The sequence below is a fragment of the Ovis canadensis genome, chromosome 12 (assembly GCF_042477335.2).
Source record: "Ovis canadensis isolate MfBH-ARS-UI-01 breed Bighorn chromosome 12, ARS-UI_OviCan_v2, whole genome shotgun sequence".
Classification (NCBI taxonomy): Eukaryota; Metazoa; Chordata; class Mammalia; order Artiodactyla; family Bovidae; genus Ovis; species Ovis canadensis.
This window is the reverse complement of record NC_091256.1, coordinates 43353597-43370769: the sequence shown is the minus strand read 5'-3', so window position 1 is coordinate 43370769 and position 17173 is coordinate 43353597. Positions and strand designations below refer to the sequence as shown.

Sequence of the window (17173 nt, the reverse complement as noted above, 5' to 3'; positions counted from 1 at the left end):
AGTGAAGAGGATACTGTTTTAAATAGAGTAATAGGTGAGCCTTACTAAACAACACAAAAGAATATTAAATATTAGAATTAAGAATATTCTGTAGCAGTGTAGAAAATTTTAATATATTGTATTTTTAACATAATATATTGTTAAATGAAAACCAAAAAATGTGAAACAGAATGCCTGCTGTGTTTTCAAGTTTTTAAGTATATATGCTGTCTATGTTGTTGTTCAGTTGCTAAGTCATGCCCAACTTGTTTGCAACCCCATGGACTGCAGCATGCCAGGCTTCCCTGTCCTTCACTATCTCCCGGAGTTTGCTCAAACTCATGTCCATTCAGTTGATGATGCCATCTAATCATCTCATCCTCTGTCACCCCTTTCTCCTCCTGCCTTCAATATTTCCCAGGATCAGGGTTTTTTCCAATGAGTCATCTCTTCAAATCAGGTGGCCAAAGTCCTGGAGGTTCAGCTTCAGCATCAGTCCTTCCAAAGAATATTCAGGGTTGAGTTCCTTTAGGATTTAGTTGGATCTCCTTGTTGTCCAAGGGACTCTCAAGAGTCTTTTCCAGCACCACAGTTCAAAAGCATCAATTCTTTGGCACTCTGCCTTCTTTATGATCCAACTTTCACATCCATACATGACTGCTGGAAAAACCATAGCTCTTACTGTGGTTTTTAGCTTAACCTTTGTTGGCAAAGTGACGTCTCTGCTTTTTAAAACACTGTCTAGGTTTGTCATGGCTTTCCTTCCAAGGAGCAAACATTTTTTAATTTCATGGCTGCAGTCAGCATCCGCAGTGATTTTGGAGCCCAAGAAAATAATATTCACATTTTTTGTCGGTCAGTCACTAAGTCATGTCTGACTCTTTTGTGATTGCATGGATTGTAGCCCAACAGGCTCCTCTGTCCATAGAGTTTTCCAGGCAAAAATACTGGAATGGGTTGCCATTTCCTCCTCCAGGTGATCTTCCCAGTGCAAGGATACAGCCTGCTTCTCCTGCTTGCAGGGACACTCTGTACCACTGAGCCACCTGGGAAGCCCCACATATACACATATGAATGTATATATATATGTGCATACATGAAATATAAAAATTCAAAATAGTTGTTTATGGGTGGTTTTAATACTATTTTATAGCATTATTCAGTCTGAGCATATTGTATTTCAGTTTTTTAAAAAAAGAAAAAGGCTTAAGGTTTTGTAGAATTAATGTGAGTTTGAATGAAAGGTAGGATGACAGTATAGGCAGAACTCATATTTGTTCTGGAAGAATTTTACTACGGGCACATCAGAAGGAGAATCTATTAAGGTAACTAAGAAATTATACATTTTAAAGGTGATAAAAGATATGTTGTTCGTGGTGCCTCTAACAACAGCTGTGCAGTGTTGGCTGTGAGTTTGTAAATGATGGCAAATTTAGCATATCTTCATACCTAAGTCACATTCTGATTTGGTGGGTGACTCTATTTTTTAAGATTAACTAAAATAAAATGCACTGACATATCTATTGCAAGCTACATTTTCTTATATGTTCAAGAGATGATAGCTAATCACATAAAATGTGATTTAGTACCCTAAACGCATGGTAGTGGAGAAGGCAATGGCACCCCGCTCCAGTACTCTTGCCTGGAAAATACCATGGAGGGAGGAGCCTGGCAGGCTGCAGTCCATGGGGTTGCTAAGAGTCGGATATGACTGAGTGACTTCACTTTCAGTTTTCACTTTCATGCATTGGAGAAGGAAATGGCAACCCACTCCAGCGTTCTTGCCTGGAGAATCCCAGGGACGGGGGAGCCTGGTGGGCAGCTGTCTATGGGGTTGCACAGAGTCGAACACGGCTGAAGCGACTTAGCAGCACACAGGGTAGAGGCATTCTCTAAAGATGTAGAATGGCAAGGTCACCCTCCCAGACAAGGTCTTTTGATTATTCTGGAAGCTTAGGCTTAGACTCAAAGTGAGTTAATGTGTTCCTCTGAAAGGATTTCTACCACATAACCAAGTCTCAGCCACCCAGGACTGATGTTCCCTGTGGTGCTGATTCAGAATTTCTAGGCACTGAGCAATCACTCCACCATCAAAGTCACACTTGGTGTTGTCTTGGTTAGGAGCACAAATGTCCTAAATATCTTGCATTCTTCTCCGGCATGTCACTTCTAGTGAATTGAAATCCCAGCATTGATGTTTTCTGAGTTTAAAAGAGAGCTCAATTGTGTTTGCTCAGATTCTCTCTTTCATTCTTTCTGCCTTCTTTTTTCCTTTTTTAAAATAAACACACCAGTGCTGAAAGTAAAAACACACTTTGTAATGAACAGATTCTGTTGGATAGCTGAACTGTTCTATCAGGATCTTGTTTGAAACTTTTCAAGTTGCTTGAAAAACATAGAGGTAAAGTAAAGCAACCAGCTGACCTGTGGACAGAAGTCAACAAGTTATACAAGGAAAAGAGCGAGGATTCACACTCTTTTTCCCCAGTTCTTTCTTCCTCCTGGTTACTGCTTCTTATGTATTATCCCAGCTTTGTTTTGGCTGATGGTCAGGGTGCCCCGTGGTTGTTCCGACACAGCACTGTGTTAAGACAACTGTTTCTGGAGCTAGGGAGTCTAACCATGGATCCTCAGAAGCTACTTTACTTCTCAGAATTTCAGTTTTCTTGTCAGTAATGTGTAGTGATAAACACTTAATAGGATTACTGGGAGGCTGATAGGAGTTAATACATGTTGGTGGTGGTGGCAGTTAGTTACTAAGTCATGTCTGACTCTTTCGTGACCCCATGGACTGTAGCCCACCAAGCCCCTCTGTCCATGCAATTTCCCAGGCAAGAATATTGGAGTGGGCTGCCATTTCTTTCTCCAGGGTGTCTTCCCAACCCAGGGATCGAACCCGTATCTTCTGCATTGGCAGGCAGATTCTTTACCACTGAGCCACCAAGAAAGCTCCTTAATACGTGTTACTGTACACATAATACGTGCTCATAAATAGAAACTCATAGAGTCTCTTTTATCCAACATGATTTTTAGGTTAGAAAACACACATGCATCATTGACTCACATAACTCTCCAGAAAGATATCATAATCAGCAACGTGCTTAGCTGGTGCCTGAGTCCTGCTATAACAAGCTTCAGAGGCTGAGTGGCTTGTACACAATAGAAGTTTCTTTCCCACGTTTCTGGAGGCCGAAGTCAAAGATTGGGGTGCCAGCATGGTAGGGTTCGGATGAGACCCTCTTCCAGGTTGTAGGCTGCAGACTTCTTGTATTCTCATATGGCAGAAAGAAAGCCAGGGAACACTCTGAGGTCTCCTTCATAAGAGCACTAGTTCCATTCACGAGGGCTCCATGCCCATGAGAAAATTACCTCCCAAAGGCTCCCCCTCCAAATCCCATCACATTGGGATTAGAGTTTCAATATGTGACTTTCAGGGAGGACACAACTGTTCACACACAGTTCCACTCTAGCGAGGCAAAGACTGACCACAAGTCACATGGGTCTCAGTACAATGTTCTCCGGCTACCCCGTGTTGATGCACGTTGGAGTCCCAGCTGTCTTTGTATATGCATAATATATACACCTTGTACACAATTCACAAGGTACACCAAAGGTAAACTAGAAAAGTAAGGCTTTCTCCCACCTCTGTCCCCCCAGGCACTTAGTGTCCTTCCCGTTGTAGACTCTTTCTTAAGTGAATACTTGGATGCAGTGGTTTACTACGGCAAGTCCTCTCCAGTACATAAGCAGATGCAAAATGAAATTTTAGACTAGAAAGAGTACTGGGGTGGGGTGCCATTGCCTTCTCCGAGAAACACTATATATTATAGGTTTAAACTGAAGCCAGCATATGAACAGAAAAGAGTTCAGTGTAGATAATGAGATGGTTATAAAATTATTGAAAGTGTTGGAAGAGTAGGCTCTGAGGCAGGCCTCCAGGAAGCTTCTAGAACATCTTCACAAAACTGACCCATCATAAGAGCAGCTACCTGTGCCCTGATCAGGAAGTTGCTTCCAGACAACTGAGTTCAAGAACCTGGTCCCAAAGCTAGCAGCACTGCCACTCCAGCTGCCTCTCTGCCCTCAAGAAGCCGGTGCTTGGACACTAAACACAGCACTCAGCATTGCTTCATCATGATTGCCTCTTACACCCTTGAAGCCGGAGACTGGACACTGGCATTCTGCTGCAGAAAGAAACATCACATTGTCTTAACCAGTTTTACCAGTAGAAAAAGGCAAAGAAGTGGAAATCAGCCCCTGTCTCATTTTCACCTTCCAAATCTCACTCAATTACATCTGATTTGAGGATCCTAACCCATTTCCAGAACTCTAGTTATGAGGGCATGTGGAAGACGCAGTGCTTAGCCTACACGCGGGCGCAGTAGGAAGACACCTCAAGAAGCGTGACAAAGGAGGCTACGTCCCCAACTCACACAGTACTTTTTGCTGCTAAAGAACAGCATGCCTCTGTGTACTGGCTTATGCTTTCCATTTCTTTTTGCTTCTTTTAGAGTTTATTTCCTGGGGCTTCCCAGGTGGCTCAGTGGTAAAGAATCTGCCTGCCAATGCGGAAGACACAGATTTGGTCCCTGATCCCGGAAGATCCCACGTGCTGCAGGGCAACTAAGCCCAAGTGCCACAACTACTGAGCCTGAGCTCTACAGTCTAGAAGTCACAACCACTGAGCCCACGTGCCGCAACAAATGAAGCTCGAGCATCCAAGAGCCCATGCTCAGCAACAAGAGAAGCCACCACAGTGAGAAGCCCGCACAGCGCAATGAAGAGTAGCCCCTGCTCACCACAACTGAAGAAAGCCAGAAATAAACAGATAAATCAATAATTCTTTTAAAGAGTCTGTTTCCTTCCCTAAATAGTCTCGCAGAAGCTATGAATGCTCCTTCTACTTTCAAGACAGACTTTGTAGTACTAAGTAGTCATGCCTGGGAAATGTGTATAAACTCGCAATAAGAAACTTCACTTTAATTTTTTTTTCAGAATCTTATCCATCATGACTGCCATCCGGCTACGAGAATTTATTGACCGCCGTCCAGCAATCCCACCCAGGTAATGGTCTTCCAAATGCAGACACCTCCAGAGCTGCAGCATGAAAGATAGACATCTGGGGGACTAGAATTATTCGCCCTGCTGCTTGCTCCCTGATTTAGAGATAACTGCTGCCAGAGGTTCTACTGACATTTCTTTGGGCTTAGAAAAAGCTGTTTAAAACAAAAAAAAAATCCTACATTTATGGCAGCATCCAAGCGAACTGGCAACTCCAAATTTTAGTATTTAGTTATTTTCCACAATGTTTAGTCATCAAAGATATGTCCTTTTGCTTCCAGAAATCACTGAAGGAGGAAGGGAAGGATGCTTTGTTCTTAAAAAGATGTTCTTTCTCTAAAAAAAAAGTCCTATTTTAGAGAAAGTATAGTGCCTATCCTTCCCTCCCTGAAACGCACATGCGGAGGAAGGAGGGTGTAGAGAAAGGGGTGGGTTCCAGAATTACTTGATTTCTGCCTCCCCACATGCCCTTGGCTTTCCATGTGTGTGTTTGAGATTTTTGCCCACCACTGTCGGGCCTGTTTAATTGTGGTCTCATCTCCTGGGGAAAATGGAGACAATCCTCCATTGGCTGCTGCCGCCTGGAGCTAAATGGAGCCAAGTCAGAATCACTGGACCTGACTTAAGGCAGCCCATGGGGAGCTGGAGGGCTGGGGTGGAACACAGAGCAGAAGGCACCGGGCTGCTGACGTCCTCAGGCTGGGCTGCATCCAGCTCTCTTGGGCTCATCCATCAGAGAGGCACACTGTGCCTGCACTAGACGGGGCCCCCACTCGCCACCTGAGTGTTCCCTGTGGGGCAGGTCTTTGTCTATTTTGTGTCTCTCCTGCCTTGCAGCATAGTGGACCAGTCCATCAGCAGGTTCCTCAATTCTGCCTCTGGGGTCTATCTCCATCAGACTGTTTTTCTTTATCTCCACGGCCACAACCTGGTCCAGACCACCACTGCCTCTCCCCTGTTCCCCTACAACAAGGGCCACTCTGGTCCTCCTCCAATCCATTCTCCAGAGAGAACCCCATAAAACATAAATGGGATCACAGCCTTCAATTGCATAAAACCGTGCAATCTGGGACCTCTCTTGTGGTCCAGCGGTTGAGAACCCACCTTCCAATGCAGCAGACACAGATTTTATCCCTGGTCAGAGAACTAGAATCCCACATGCTGCAGGTCAACTAAGTCTGAACTTCACAGCTAGGGATCCTAAGTGCCGCAACAAAGACCTAGCATAGTCAAAAAAATAAAACCAAACCCTGCAATTATTGCATTTTGCATGAAGCCTCCATACTTGCCAGGGCCTGCAGAGCCCTACATAAACAGACCCTGCTGATCTCTCCAACCTCCTCTTAACTCCAGCCCTGTGATCTTTCTTCTGTTGCTTCAGTAGGGCCCGCACTCTTTCATGTCTCAGGATTTCAGGACATGTTCCTTTCCCCTGCATCATTGCCTTCTCAACTCTCTGCTAATCTTCTTACTCAGTTCAACCAGCCCCCTTTCACTCAGCATGCCTCCACTGTTATCAGCTGCTCAGTGAGCAGAAGATGGTACCATCCTGGCTGGGGGAGGTCTCCTTTCACCTATCTCATCTCCTCTGTGAGTTCTCTTTCTCACACCTTTTTTGGTTTCCTGTATGTCTCCGCTCATAACTTTCAATTATTTTCTGTTTCTTTATTTCCTGTCTAGATCACCCACTGGAATAATAGTTAACACTTATACAGCCCTTAATATGTGGCAGGCACTGTTCTAAGTGTATATTAACTCATTTAATCTTCACAGTGACTGGAAGGAAATTGAGGCAAGGACTGGTTAAGTGACTGTCCTGAGATTCCACAATAGTGAACTAGCAGAAGGAGGATTTGAACCTGCTGGTCCGGAGCCAACATCTGCGCTCTTGGTCACTGCCCTTGACATCTCCAGGTCAGCCCCCAGGGCGGGTCTTGTTTCATAGGCCACTCTGCCTAGCAGATTGCCACAGTTGGTAGGACCTCTGTGCACCTTTGTTGGAAAACTGAAAATGAACGAATCAATGAGAAAAACTCATTCTGGCATGTGTTTGAGGTTTGGCCTCCTGGTGATTGACTGTATCCACAGAAGGTCTGCCCTCTGCTGCTCCTCTCTGTAAGCATTTACCCAATTAATTCATCCTTAAATGCCTAACCCTTGGGCTATAGTAGGGAAAACTGAATTACAAACGAGTAGGGGCTTCTCATAAAGTTAAATATTAAGTGATTCACAAGTAGTGGTGACCACATAAAATTCTCATAAAAGAATTACATTAGATACAAATTAGCTTAGCCTTATTACTCAGGGGCAGGGCTGAGTATTGTGTTGACTTGTGGGGCCTAGAATGCTCCTGGAAAGATCACTGTAGATTAAATTCACTGTGGTGTGCAAAAGACAAAGAATTTGTTTTGGGCTTCAGTGAACTTTAAAAACATCAACTGAAATGATCTCTGAGATATCAGGGGCAGCTGTGAAGGTCAGATCATCCTGTCTTGAATGATAGACGGCAACACCAATGGGATACTTCAGTCACCGAGGACGTTCACACGTCTTGTTGACTCTCATGTAGTCATTAACGGAGATAGCATCACCGCCACTTTATTTATTTCTATAATTTTTTAAAATGTCATTTATCTATTTGTTTATTATTGGCTGTGCTGGGGGTTTGTTGCTATGCAGGCTTCTCTCTAGTTGTGGCAAGTGGGGGCTACTTGCTAGCTGCAGTGCCCAGACTTCTCATTACCATGGCTGGTTCTGTTGCAGAGCACGGGCTCTAGGGCACGGGGGCTGCAGTCGTTGCAGCACGTGGGCTCAGCAGTTGTGGCCCGAGGGCTCAGCAGTTGCTCTGCAGCATGTGGGATCTCTCCAGATCAGGGACCACACCTGTGCTTCCTGCCCTGGCAAGTAGACTCTTTATGACGAGCCACCAGGGAAGCCCTCCCCAACCCCATTTTATTGGAGAAACTGAGGCTCCCTCTTCCTTGAGGAGATTTGTGAAGCTAGTAGAGTCTGGGGAATGAAAGCATGAGGATGTGGGAATGGTGGTCTCCCATCTTCTGTACTTACCAGCTCCTGTCCTTAGTAAGAGACTTATTCCCCTTGAGCCTTTGTTTCCTGACTGGAGCAGCACTTACCCCGCTCTATATGATTAGGCCTGAGGAGGGTTTTCCTTACCTGATTATGAACTCGCAGGTGGAAAGACAGTGTTTCTCATCACGGTAGCCCTGGCATCTAGCACACTTCAGAGCCTGCAATAAGCACTTGTTTTATTGAGCTGAAAGCAGCCTCCAGTTACACTGCTGGGTCTATCTCTCCTCCTATTGCTCTGGTACAGGACATCTACTTCCTGTCTGCCCACAATGAATCACAGAGTTCACACAAAAGTAACGCTGAACTCTTCTGAAAAAGAAGTCATCGCACCAACACAGAGATGACTCTGGATGCGATATGGAGTTCGGAGAACTGGGTTTGACTCATGCCTCTGGCATTTATCAGCTGGGTGTTATTTAGAAAGCCCACTTAACCTCTGTGAGCTTTGGTCTCCTTCTCTGTAACGGATGTTAACGATGTTTACCTAGCAACAGGACTGTGAGAGTTAGATGAGGTCATCTCTGCGAAGCTTTGTAACAATGAGGCCCAGCACAGACGCAGCGCCGCAGCTTCACAGTGGCCCCAGAGGGATCCTCCCCTTTGGGTGTTGAGTTTTGCCTGCGGGGAAGCCCAGATCCTGCTCTGGTTACAGTCACCCTCCCGGGAACAGGTTTGCTCCTGTCTAGACTGAATGTGTTACCTCAAAGAGCCACGCTGTCAGGGACTGGTAAATACTGTGCCCAGACTCCTACTCCCACCCAGGGAGGAGAAAAGGCCTTTCCACGGCTGACTCAAGAGTCTTACAAGCCAAGTCAGTAAAGTGGGTCTAAGCAGAGTCCAGGGCAGGGCTCCCAAACCAGGTCTGGAGGCCAGCCCTGCTTTCCTACTCATGAATCGATCTTTTCCTCACACCCAGCTCCTCCTCAGGAGAGGCCGGGTACTGTGAAGCCTCTGGGAGGACTGAGTGCCAGGCCAAGCCAGGCATTATCTCTTAGGAGATAAACATTCTCTTCCAAACCGCTGACATGTTACCCCATTCATCTAGAGCTTTCTCCTCTCCGAGGTGAAGACCACGTGGGGGAACTTGGAAAGTCTACCCAAAGAGTTGGAAGAAAAGCATACCACGCCTTCATTCCTCAAACTTCTCCATGACCCCACCCAGCCCTGCCTCCAACACCCACCTGCTTACACACTTTCCTACTCTCTCCACTTCAAAAGCTACCCGGAGAGGGACTTCCCTGGGGGTCTGGGGGTTAAGACTCTCCGCTTCCACTGCAGGGGCTGCGGGTGGGATCCCTGGTCAGGGTACTAAGATCTCACATGCCACGTGTTGCAGCCAAAATAAAACAAATTTTAAAAATGAAAAAGCTACCCAGGGAGACTCCCGAGGGACTTGGGGTGGGCACGTTACCTGGTGCTGGTGAGGGGCTTCTCCAGTCTCAGACAGCTTGTACAGACCGTTTCTAGGAGCAAGGCTTAGGCTGCTCACTCGGACTCATGCCAGGGAGGAACCCAGAGTCAAAACACAGCCTAGTGCAAATGGTATAGCAACCGTGAGAAATCAGTGTTGTTCTGGAACTCCAGGTGGATGCTTCACAGAGCATCCAGTGAGAAAATCTTCCCAAGGTGGGGCTTGGAAACTGGACAGGCACCTAAGAAAGCTGTGTCTCCCACTCCCCTGCCCTCAGGAATGTGATTTGTTCCCTATTATTGTGCCAGCTCCTCTTTCTTCTTATGACCTAATCCCCTGCTGTTATTTACTGTTCAGGGCTCAGTCATATTATCCTAGCCATTGGGCAGGCCCAGACACACTGTGGTTTTTCTGAAAATCAGAGCTCCCTGAGGTCCTGTTTGCATAGACAGGCAGACCCGCCCTGCTGACAGCACTTGCCTTTTGCACCAGCTAGACAGCAAAGTCCCCACTGGGCCTCACACACTCCACTCTGATCACAACTCTGTCTGAGAGATGGGTTCTATCATCCCCTCACCTGGAATCTCTTCCCTCTCTTACTGACTTGCTCAAACCCTAGACAGCCCTCCCTCTTTTGTGCCTCACTGACCCTTTATTCAGGTCATGATTTCGGCACATAAAGAGCATGATGAGGACAAGGACTGCTTTTGAGTCAGCTTTGTATCTGCAGAACCCAGTACTGTGCAGGGCACATTGTTGTCATTATTCAGTCGCCTAGTCATGTCCGACTCTTTGCAACCCCATGGGCTGCAGCACACCAGGCCTCCTGGTCCCTCACCTTCTCCCGAAATATGTCCAAGTTCATGTCCACTGCATGGTGATGCCATCCAGCCGTCTCATCCTCTGACGCCCTCTTCTCCTTCTGCCCTCAATCTTTCCCAGCATCAGGGACTTTTCCAATATGTCAGTTGTTTGTATCAGATGACCACAATACTGAAGCTTCAGCTTCAGCCATCAGTCCTTCCAACGAGCATTCAGGGTTGATTTCCCTTAAGACTGACTGGTTCGATCTCCTTGCTATCCAAGGGACTCTCAAGAGTCTTCTCCAGCACTACAGTTCGAAGGCATCAATTCTTTGTGGCTCTGCCTTCTTTACTATCCTCCTCTTACAACCATCCGTGACCACTGGGAAGACCATAGCTTGACTATACGGACTTTGTTGGCAGAATTATGTCTCTGCTTTTCAACACACTGTCTAGGTTTGTCATAGCTGTTCTGCCAAGAAGCAATGTCTTCTGATTTCATGGCTGCAGTCACCATCCACAATGATTTTATAGCCCAAGAAGAGGGTATCTGTCACTACTTTCACCGGTATTTGCCATGAAGTAATGGCAAATGATCTTAGTCTTTTTAATATTTAGTTCTAAGCCGGCTCTTTCACTCTCATCCTTTACCATCATCAAGAGGCTCTTTAGTTTCTTTGCTTTCTGCCATTGGAGTGGTATCATTCACATATCTGAGGTTGTTGATGTTTCTCCCGCCTATCTTGATTCCAGCTTGTCACTCATCCAGGCCAGCATTTTTCATGATGTGCTCAGCAGATAGGTTAAACAAACAGGGTGACAGCAGACAGCCCTGTCATACTCCTTTCTCAATATTGAACTAGTCATTTGTTCCATACAGGGTTCTAACTGTTACTTCTTGACCCGCATGCAGGATTCTCAGGAGACAGGTAAGATGGTCTGCTATTTCCATCACCTCAAGACCTTTCCACAGTTCATAACGATCCACACAGTCAAAGGTTTTGGCGTAGTTGATGAAACAGAGGTAGATGTTTTTCTGGAATTCCCTAGCTTTCTTTATGATTCAGCAAATGTTGGCAATTTGATCTCTGCTTCCTTTTCTTTTCTAAGCCCAGCTTGGACATCAGGAAGTTCTTGGTTCACATAATGCTAAAGCCTAGAATACAAGATTTTATGCACGACCTTACTAGCATGGGAGATGAGTGCAATTGTGTGATGGTTAGCACATTCTTTGCCACCACCCGTCTTGGGAATTGGGTTGAGGATTGACCTTTTCCAGTCCTGTGGCCACTGCTGGGTCTTCCAGATTTGCTGACATATTGAATGCAATACCTTCATCCTTTAGGGTTTTGAATAGTTCTATTGGAATTCCATCGCATCCACTAGATTTATTAACATTAGTACTTCCTAAGGCCCACTTGACTTTGCTCTCCGGAAAGTCTGGCTATGGGTGACTGACCACACCACTGTAGTAATCCGCTTCATTAAGATCTTTTTTCTTACAGTTCTTCCATGTACTCTTTCCATCTCTTCTTGATCTCTTCAGCATCTACTAGGTCTCTGCCATTTCTGGGCGAAATATTCCCTTGATATCTCCAATTTTCCTGGAGAGTCTTTCCTCTAGTCTTTTCCCTTCCGCTGTTTTCTTCTAGTTCTATGCACTGTTCACTGAAGAAGGCCTTCTTGTCTCTCTGCTGTTCTTTGGAACTCTGCGTTTCGTTGGATATACCTTTTCCGTTTTCCCTTGCTTTTTGCTTCTCTTCTTTCTTCAGCTATTTGTAAAGCCTCCTCAGATAACCACTGTGCCTTCTTGCTTTTCTTTTTCTTTGGGATGGTTTTGTTGGCTGTAGTATACATTATGCATGGTTAATAAATTCTGGTCAAACTGGAGGCATAGCTTCAGTTTCCATTCGTCATTCAACACGTACTTGATGAGCTACTCCATGCAAAGCTATGTACTACCTTCTGTTGACTCTTCTTGAAATCTTATGGCACCTACGGAGTAAGAACCTATGGAAGGTCCCCAAAGACCCCACATACCACAGACTCTACAGTCATCATCTCAAGCAGGGTCACTTTCCTGCGTTCTGTCCCCTGGTGAGTGGCAGCCTGTGTCCCAGTGTCTGAAGCCTCGTCTCGATGTCCTCCTTCTTCTTCATCCTCAACCCTCTCTCCTAGCAGTCATCTTAGCCAGGCCTCTCCTCCCCATGTGAACTTTCCACCACAGAGTTCAAAGCTGCCTTACGTCCCACATACATTACTATGATTACCTCCTGACCAATCTTTGTACTTCTAGCCAGATTGTCGTCAGATTTGTTTTCCACATTGCCACCAGCAGAATCTCTCTTTAACAAAAATCGCATTCATCATGGTTTTTCTTTAAAATCCTACAAAGATTCCCTATTACCTATATCAGTGGTTCTCAGTTTTTTCAGATGACACTCTCCCTTGGTTTATAATAAATATTTCGTAATGTCCCTGATACTCTCCTGAAACAAAATCTGTAAATAACAGAATACAACTACATATCATTTTAAGATGCTGGTGTAATTCTGTACGGCTTCTCTGGTGGCTCAGTGGTGAAGGATCCACTTGCCAGTGCAGGATACACGGGTTTGATCCCTGGGTTGGGAAGATCCTCTGGAGGAGAAAATGGGAACCCACTCCAGTATTCTTGCCAGGGAAATCCCATGGACAGAGGAGCCTGGTGAGCTACAGCCCATGGGGTCAAAAAAGAGTTGGATACAACTTATCAGCTAAACAACAACAACATAATGCTATAACTATCGTCTAAAAGAAAAGTAACTAATTATAAAGAAGATGTCTTTCAAAATGTGAGATCTGGGCACCATGAGCCCTCGGCTCCTCCTGAAACTGCTGTGTTTCAGCTGCAAACACCCAGCTCATCTCGTGCCCCAGAAGATTTCCCCCGACTCTCCACCTTATCACTTATGCTTGTGCTTCCAAACATCCTCACAGCCCAACCCACCCAGGCAAGGCTGGAACCCCTCCTCCAGGCTTACAAGTAACCTGTGCTTTGACCTTCACAGTGCTTCTTCATTTTTAGCCCCTATATATTTAATTATTAGACTTTCTTTTTAAACACTGTGAAAGTTCATAAAAATATCAAAAGTAGAAAAAAATAGTGTAAAGAATCTCCATTTATCCATTTCCATCTTTCAATAATTATCAACAGTTGTCCCACTGGCCTTATATATTCTCTTATTTTTTTCTTGATATTTTGAAACTAATACCTGACAAGTCAAATATTTCTTTATGAATCCTAAAAATTGGATAACAAAAGACACTCCTATTAAGAGATTCCAAGGGTTTTAGGGCCTTTGTGCCAGGAACTGAGGATAGAGACTGAATATATTTTTTTACTATACCACAGCTGGTTTTCCTCTGTGAAGAGCTAATCATATTAATTCCTTTTGTCTCTCTCTCCTTCCTGTCCCCACTAGTATATTCATTGTTCACCAGGGAAAGGATCTCCATGGTTATTACACTGGGCAGCTGGCAAGAGTCCATTATGATTATAGTGTGAAGAGATCTCCCAGGTAAGACACTTTCCTAAATCTTAATGTACTAAAGTTGGACTAATAAATGAAAAACTGGGGATCACAATTTGCAACGATGATAACAATAATAATTATATGGATGGAAAAATTTGAAAGGAAATACACCAAACTATTGACACTGGTTTTTCATGAATAGTGAGATTATTGATATTTGTATTTCATTTTTTATCTTTTTATTTTCCAGATTTTCTATGATGAATATATACTACTTTTACAATTAGCAATAAATATAAAATTATTTAAATCATCAAAGGAATGTAAGAAATACCATTAGTTTAACATTTTAACTCAGTCAAATAACTTAATCTTCCTGACACTCATTTTCCTTCTCAATAAAATCACAAATTTGGCCTATCCAATTTCTGCCTTTCTGCAGTGATTTTAACAGGAAAGGGAAAAAAGCAGGCACTTCATTGCTGTTTTCTAGTTTGGGGAGGCTGTTCAATTCAGTTCCGTTCAGTCACTCAGTCGTGTCCGACTCTTTGCGACCCCATGAACCACAGCACACCAGGCCTCCCTGTCCATCACCAACTCCCAGAGTTCACTCAGACTCATGTCCATTGAGTCGGTGATGCCATCTAACCATCTTATCCTCTGTCATCCCTTTCTCCTCCCGCCCTCAATCTTTCCCAGAATCAGGGTCTTTTCAAATGAGTCAGCTGTTCACATCAGGTGGCCAAAGTATTGGAGTTTCAGCTTCAACATCAGTCCTTCCAATGAATATTCAGGACTGATTTCCTTTAGGATGGACTGGTTGGATCTCCTTGAAGTCCAAGGGTCTCTCCAAAGTCTTCTCCAACACCACAGTTCAAAAGCATCAATTCTTCTGCACTCACCTTTCTTTATAGTCCAACTCTCACATCCATACATGACCACAGGAAAAACCATAGCCTTGACTAGACGGACCTTTGTTGACAAAGTAATGTCTCTGTTTTTTAATATGCTGTCTAGGTTGGTCATAACTTTCCTTCCAAGGAGTAAGGGTCTTTTAATTTCATGGCTGTAATCACCATCTGCAGTGATTTTGGAGCCCCCAAAAATAAAGTCTGATACTGTTTCCCCATCTATTTCCCATGAAGTGATGGGACCAGATGCCATGATCTTAGCTTTCTGAATGATGAGCTTTAAGCCAACTTTTTCACTCTCCTCTTTCACTTTCATCAAGAGGCTTTTTAGTTCCTCTTCACTTTCTGCCATCAGGGTGGTGTCATCTACATATCTGAGGTTATTGATATTTCTCCTGGCAATCTTGATTCCAGCTTGTGCTTCTTCCAGCCCAGCGTTTCTCATGATGTACTCTGCATATAAGTTAAATAAGCACAGTGAAAATACACAGCCCTGATGTACTCCTTTTCCTATTTGGAACCAGTCTGTTGTTCCATGTCCAGTTCTAACTGTTGCTTCCTGACCTGCATACAGATTTCTCAGGAGGCAGGTCAGGTGGTCTGGTATTCCCATCTCTTGAAGAATTTTCCACAGTTTATTGTGATCCACACAGTCAAAGGCTTTGGCATAGTCAATAAAGCAGAAATAGATGTTTTTCTGGCACTCTCTTGCTTTTTCAATGATCCAGTTAGAAACATCAATTTGAATAACTTATAAAATATTTGATTTTAGGCAGTTTTCATCCTTTCTGAGTGTCAATATGCATATCTGTTAAATAAAATAATTGATGTAAAATTCCAGAACATACTAAGTACTCAAAATATGATTGCTATTATTTTGAGTTCATCATCATAGTATATTTTAGAAACCACTTTTCTTCTCTTAATTGCCTTTGATATAGTCAACTCCTGACTATTGTTCAAGAAAAGAAAAGGGAGCCGTAGCAACGACAGAATAGCACACAGACCAAACTTAATAGATGATCAAACTGGAAGTAGCTTTAGCTTTTTAAATTCTGATTCTGTTTGATAACTAAGATGTAGCCAGAGAAATGACATGTCTTGCCTGACATGTAGCTGGTTGGTGTAAAAGCTGAGTTGTGAACTGATCCACACTTTCTGATTCACGGTTCAAGGTTCTTTGTTCTAATTCAAATACATTCTTATATCAAAATCTTGTTAGGAACATGATCTCTGCCAGAGGATAAACAAGGAAGGAAACAACTGAAACACTCTCCCAGAAGCCAGCTCCACAGGGCACTGTCCACGTGTGTTCTGTGGACTCTGACCATTCCCTCGGCTGCGTTATCTGCCCCTCCTCTTACCACAGGACGCTCAGGCAAAGGGAACCTTGGCTCTGACAAGACCTGAGCCTGCCTGAGATTAGTCTTAGGGGAAAAACTTAGTCAATGTTTTGTCAACCAATGACTTTCTTTAAACTTCTGGTTAAGAATAAGGAAAAGACAAGCAAAAACGAAACAAACAAACAAGACAGGAAATTATGCAATTATTAGGACCAGGCCTAACTTCTTTATACTCATAATTTAAACAGACAGATGCCTATGGCTTACCTTCCCCAGATGTATTCTCCCAGCAATGTGATATTTTCAGAATTAGAGTCCCCCTTTTGAGTAAAAGTCTTGTCTCCAGAACACCATCAGTATTCTTGAAAATGGAGATGATTCTGGTTCCATAGAAACATCCAGGGCAAAGTCAGAACAGGCTGCCAGTCTAGCAGGGGTGGGTGTAGGAGCACTCACCAGGATCCAGTTCAGGAGCCATCCATGGCTGTCAATGGCACAGAAGCGACCAGATAACAGTAACAGGCAGAACACAAACTCACAGGAGACTGACCCATTCATCAGAAGGCAAATGTTTTGCTTCACAGCAGGAGACCAGCTTTCATAGGAAAATAAGTGCTCCCACCCACCATGTAAGGGACCCACTTTCTAGGACCAAGAACCTTTTAACCACAAAACAAAAGCAAGTAGAGGTGAGAAGGAATTCTTGGTGCTTCTCCACACCTGTCTTCAACAGAACATCTCCCGCCCATCCAGCATCGCTCCACTGTCCAGAACCACACACACAGTCAGAGTCTTGCTCTTTCTTTTCCTGAACTTCAGGCGGAGGCATCCCATTTCTGCTAACAAACTCTTCTCTTTAAAGAAGGCACATCACAATCAAGTTTTACCGAAGTATATAAACATAATGCATTATGATTAAATAATGTCAGTCACCCATTTCAGTGTGATTAATCACAGTTATACAATCAAGTAAGATGACATCCTACTCAAAATGATTGGATTAAGATGTTCTTAAATCTCAGTTCAGTTCAGTTGCTCAGTCGTGTTTTGAACTGTGGTG

General features: G+C 44.1%; 1 protein-coding gene across 2 annotated transcripts in view; it reads left to right on the top strand.

Moving 5' to 3' along the window:
* Positions 1-17173, top strand: part of SPMIP3 (sperm microtubule inner protein 3) — a 51596-nt gene that overhangs the window by 16088 nt on the left and 18335 nt on the right. For both annotated transcript variants that reach the window (XM_069545513.1, XM_069545512.1), the window contains exons 2-3: positions 4975-5043; positions 13809-13904. In XM_069545513.1, the coding sequence (XP_069401614.1) occupies positions 4988-5043; positions 13809-13904 (152 nt within the window). In that variant the 5' untranslated portion in view covers positions 4975-4987. The remainder of the gene's footprint in view (positions 1-4974; positions 5044-13808; positions 13905-17173) is intronic.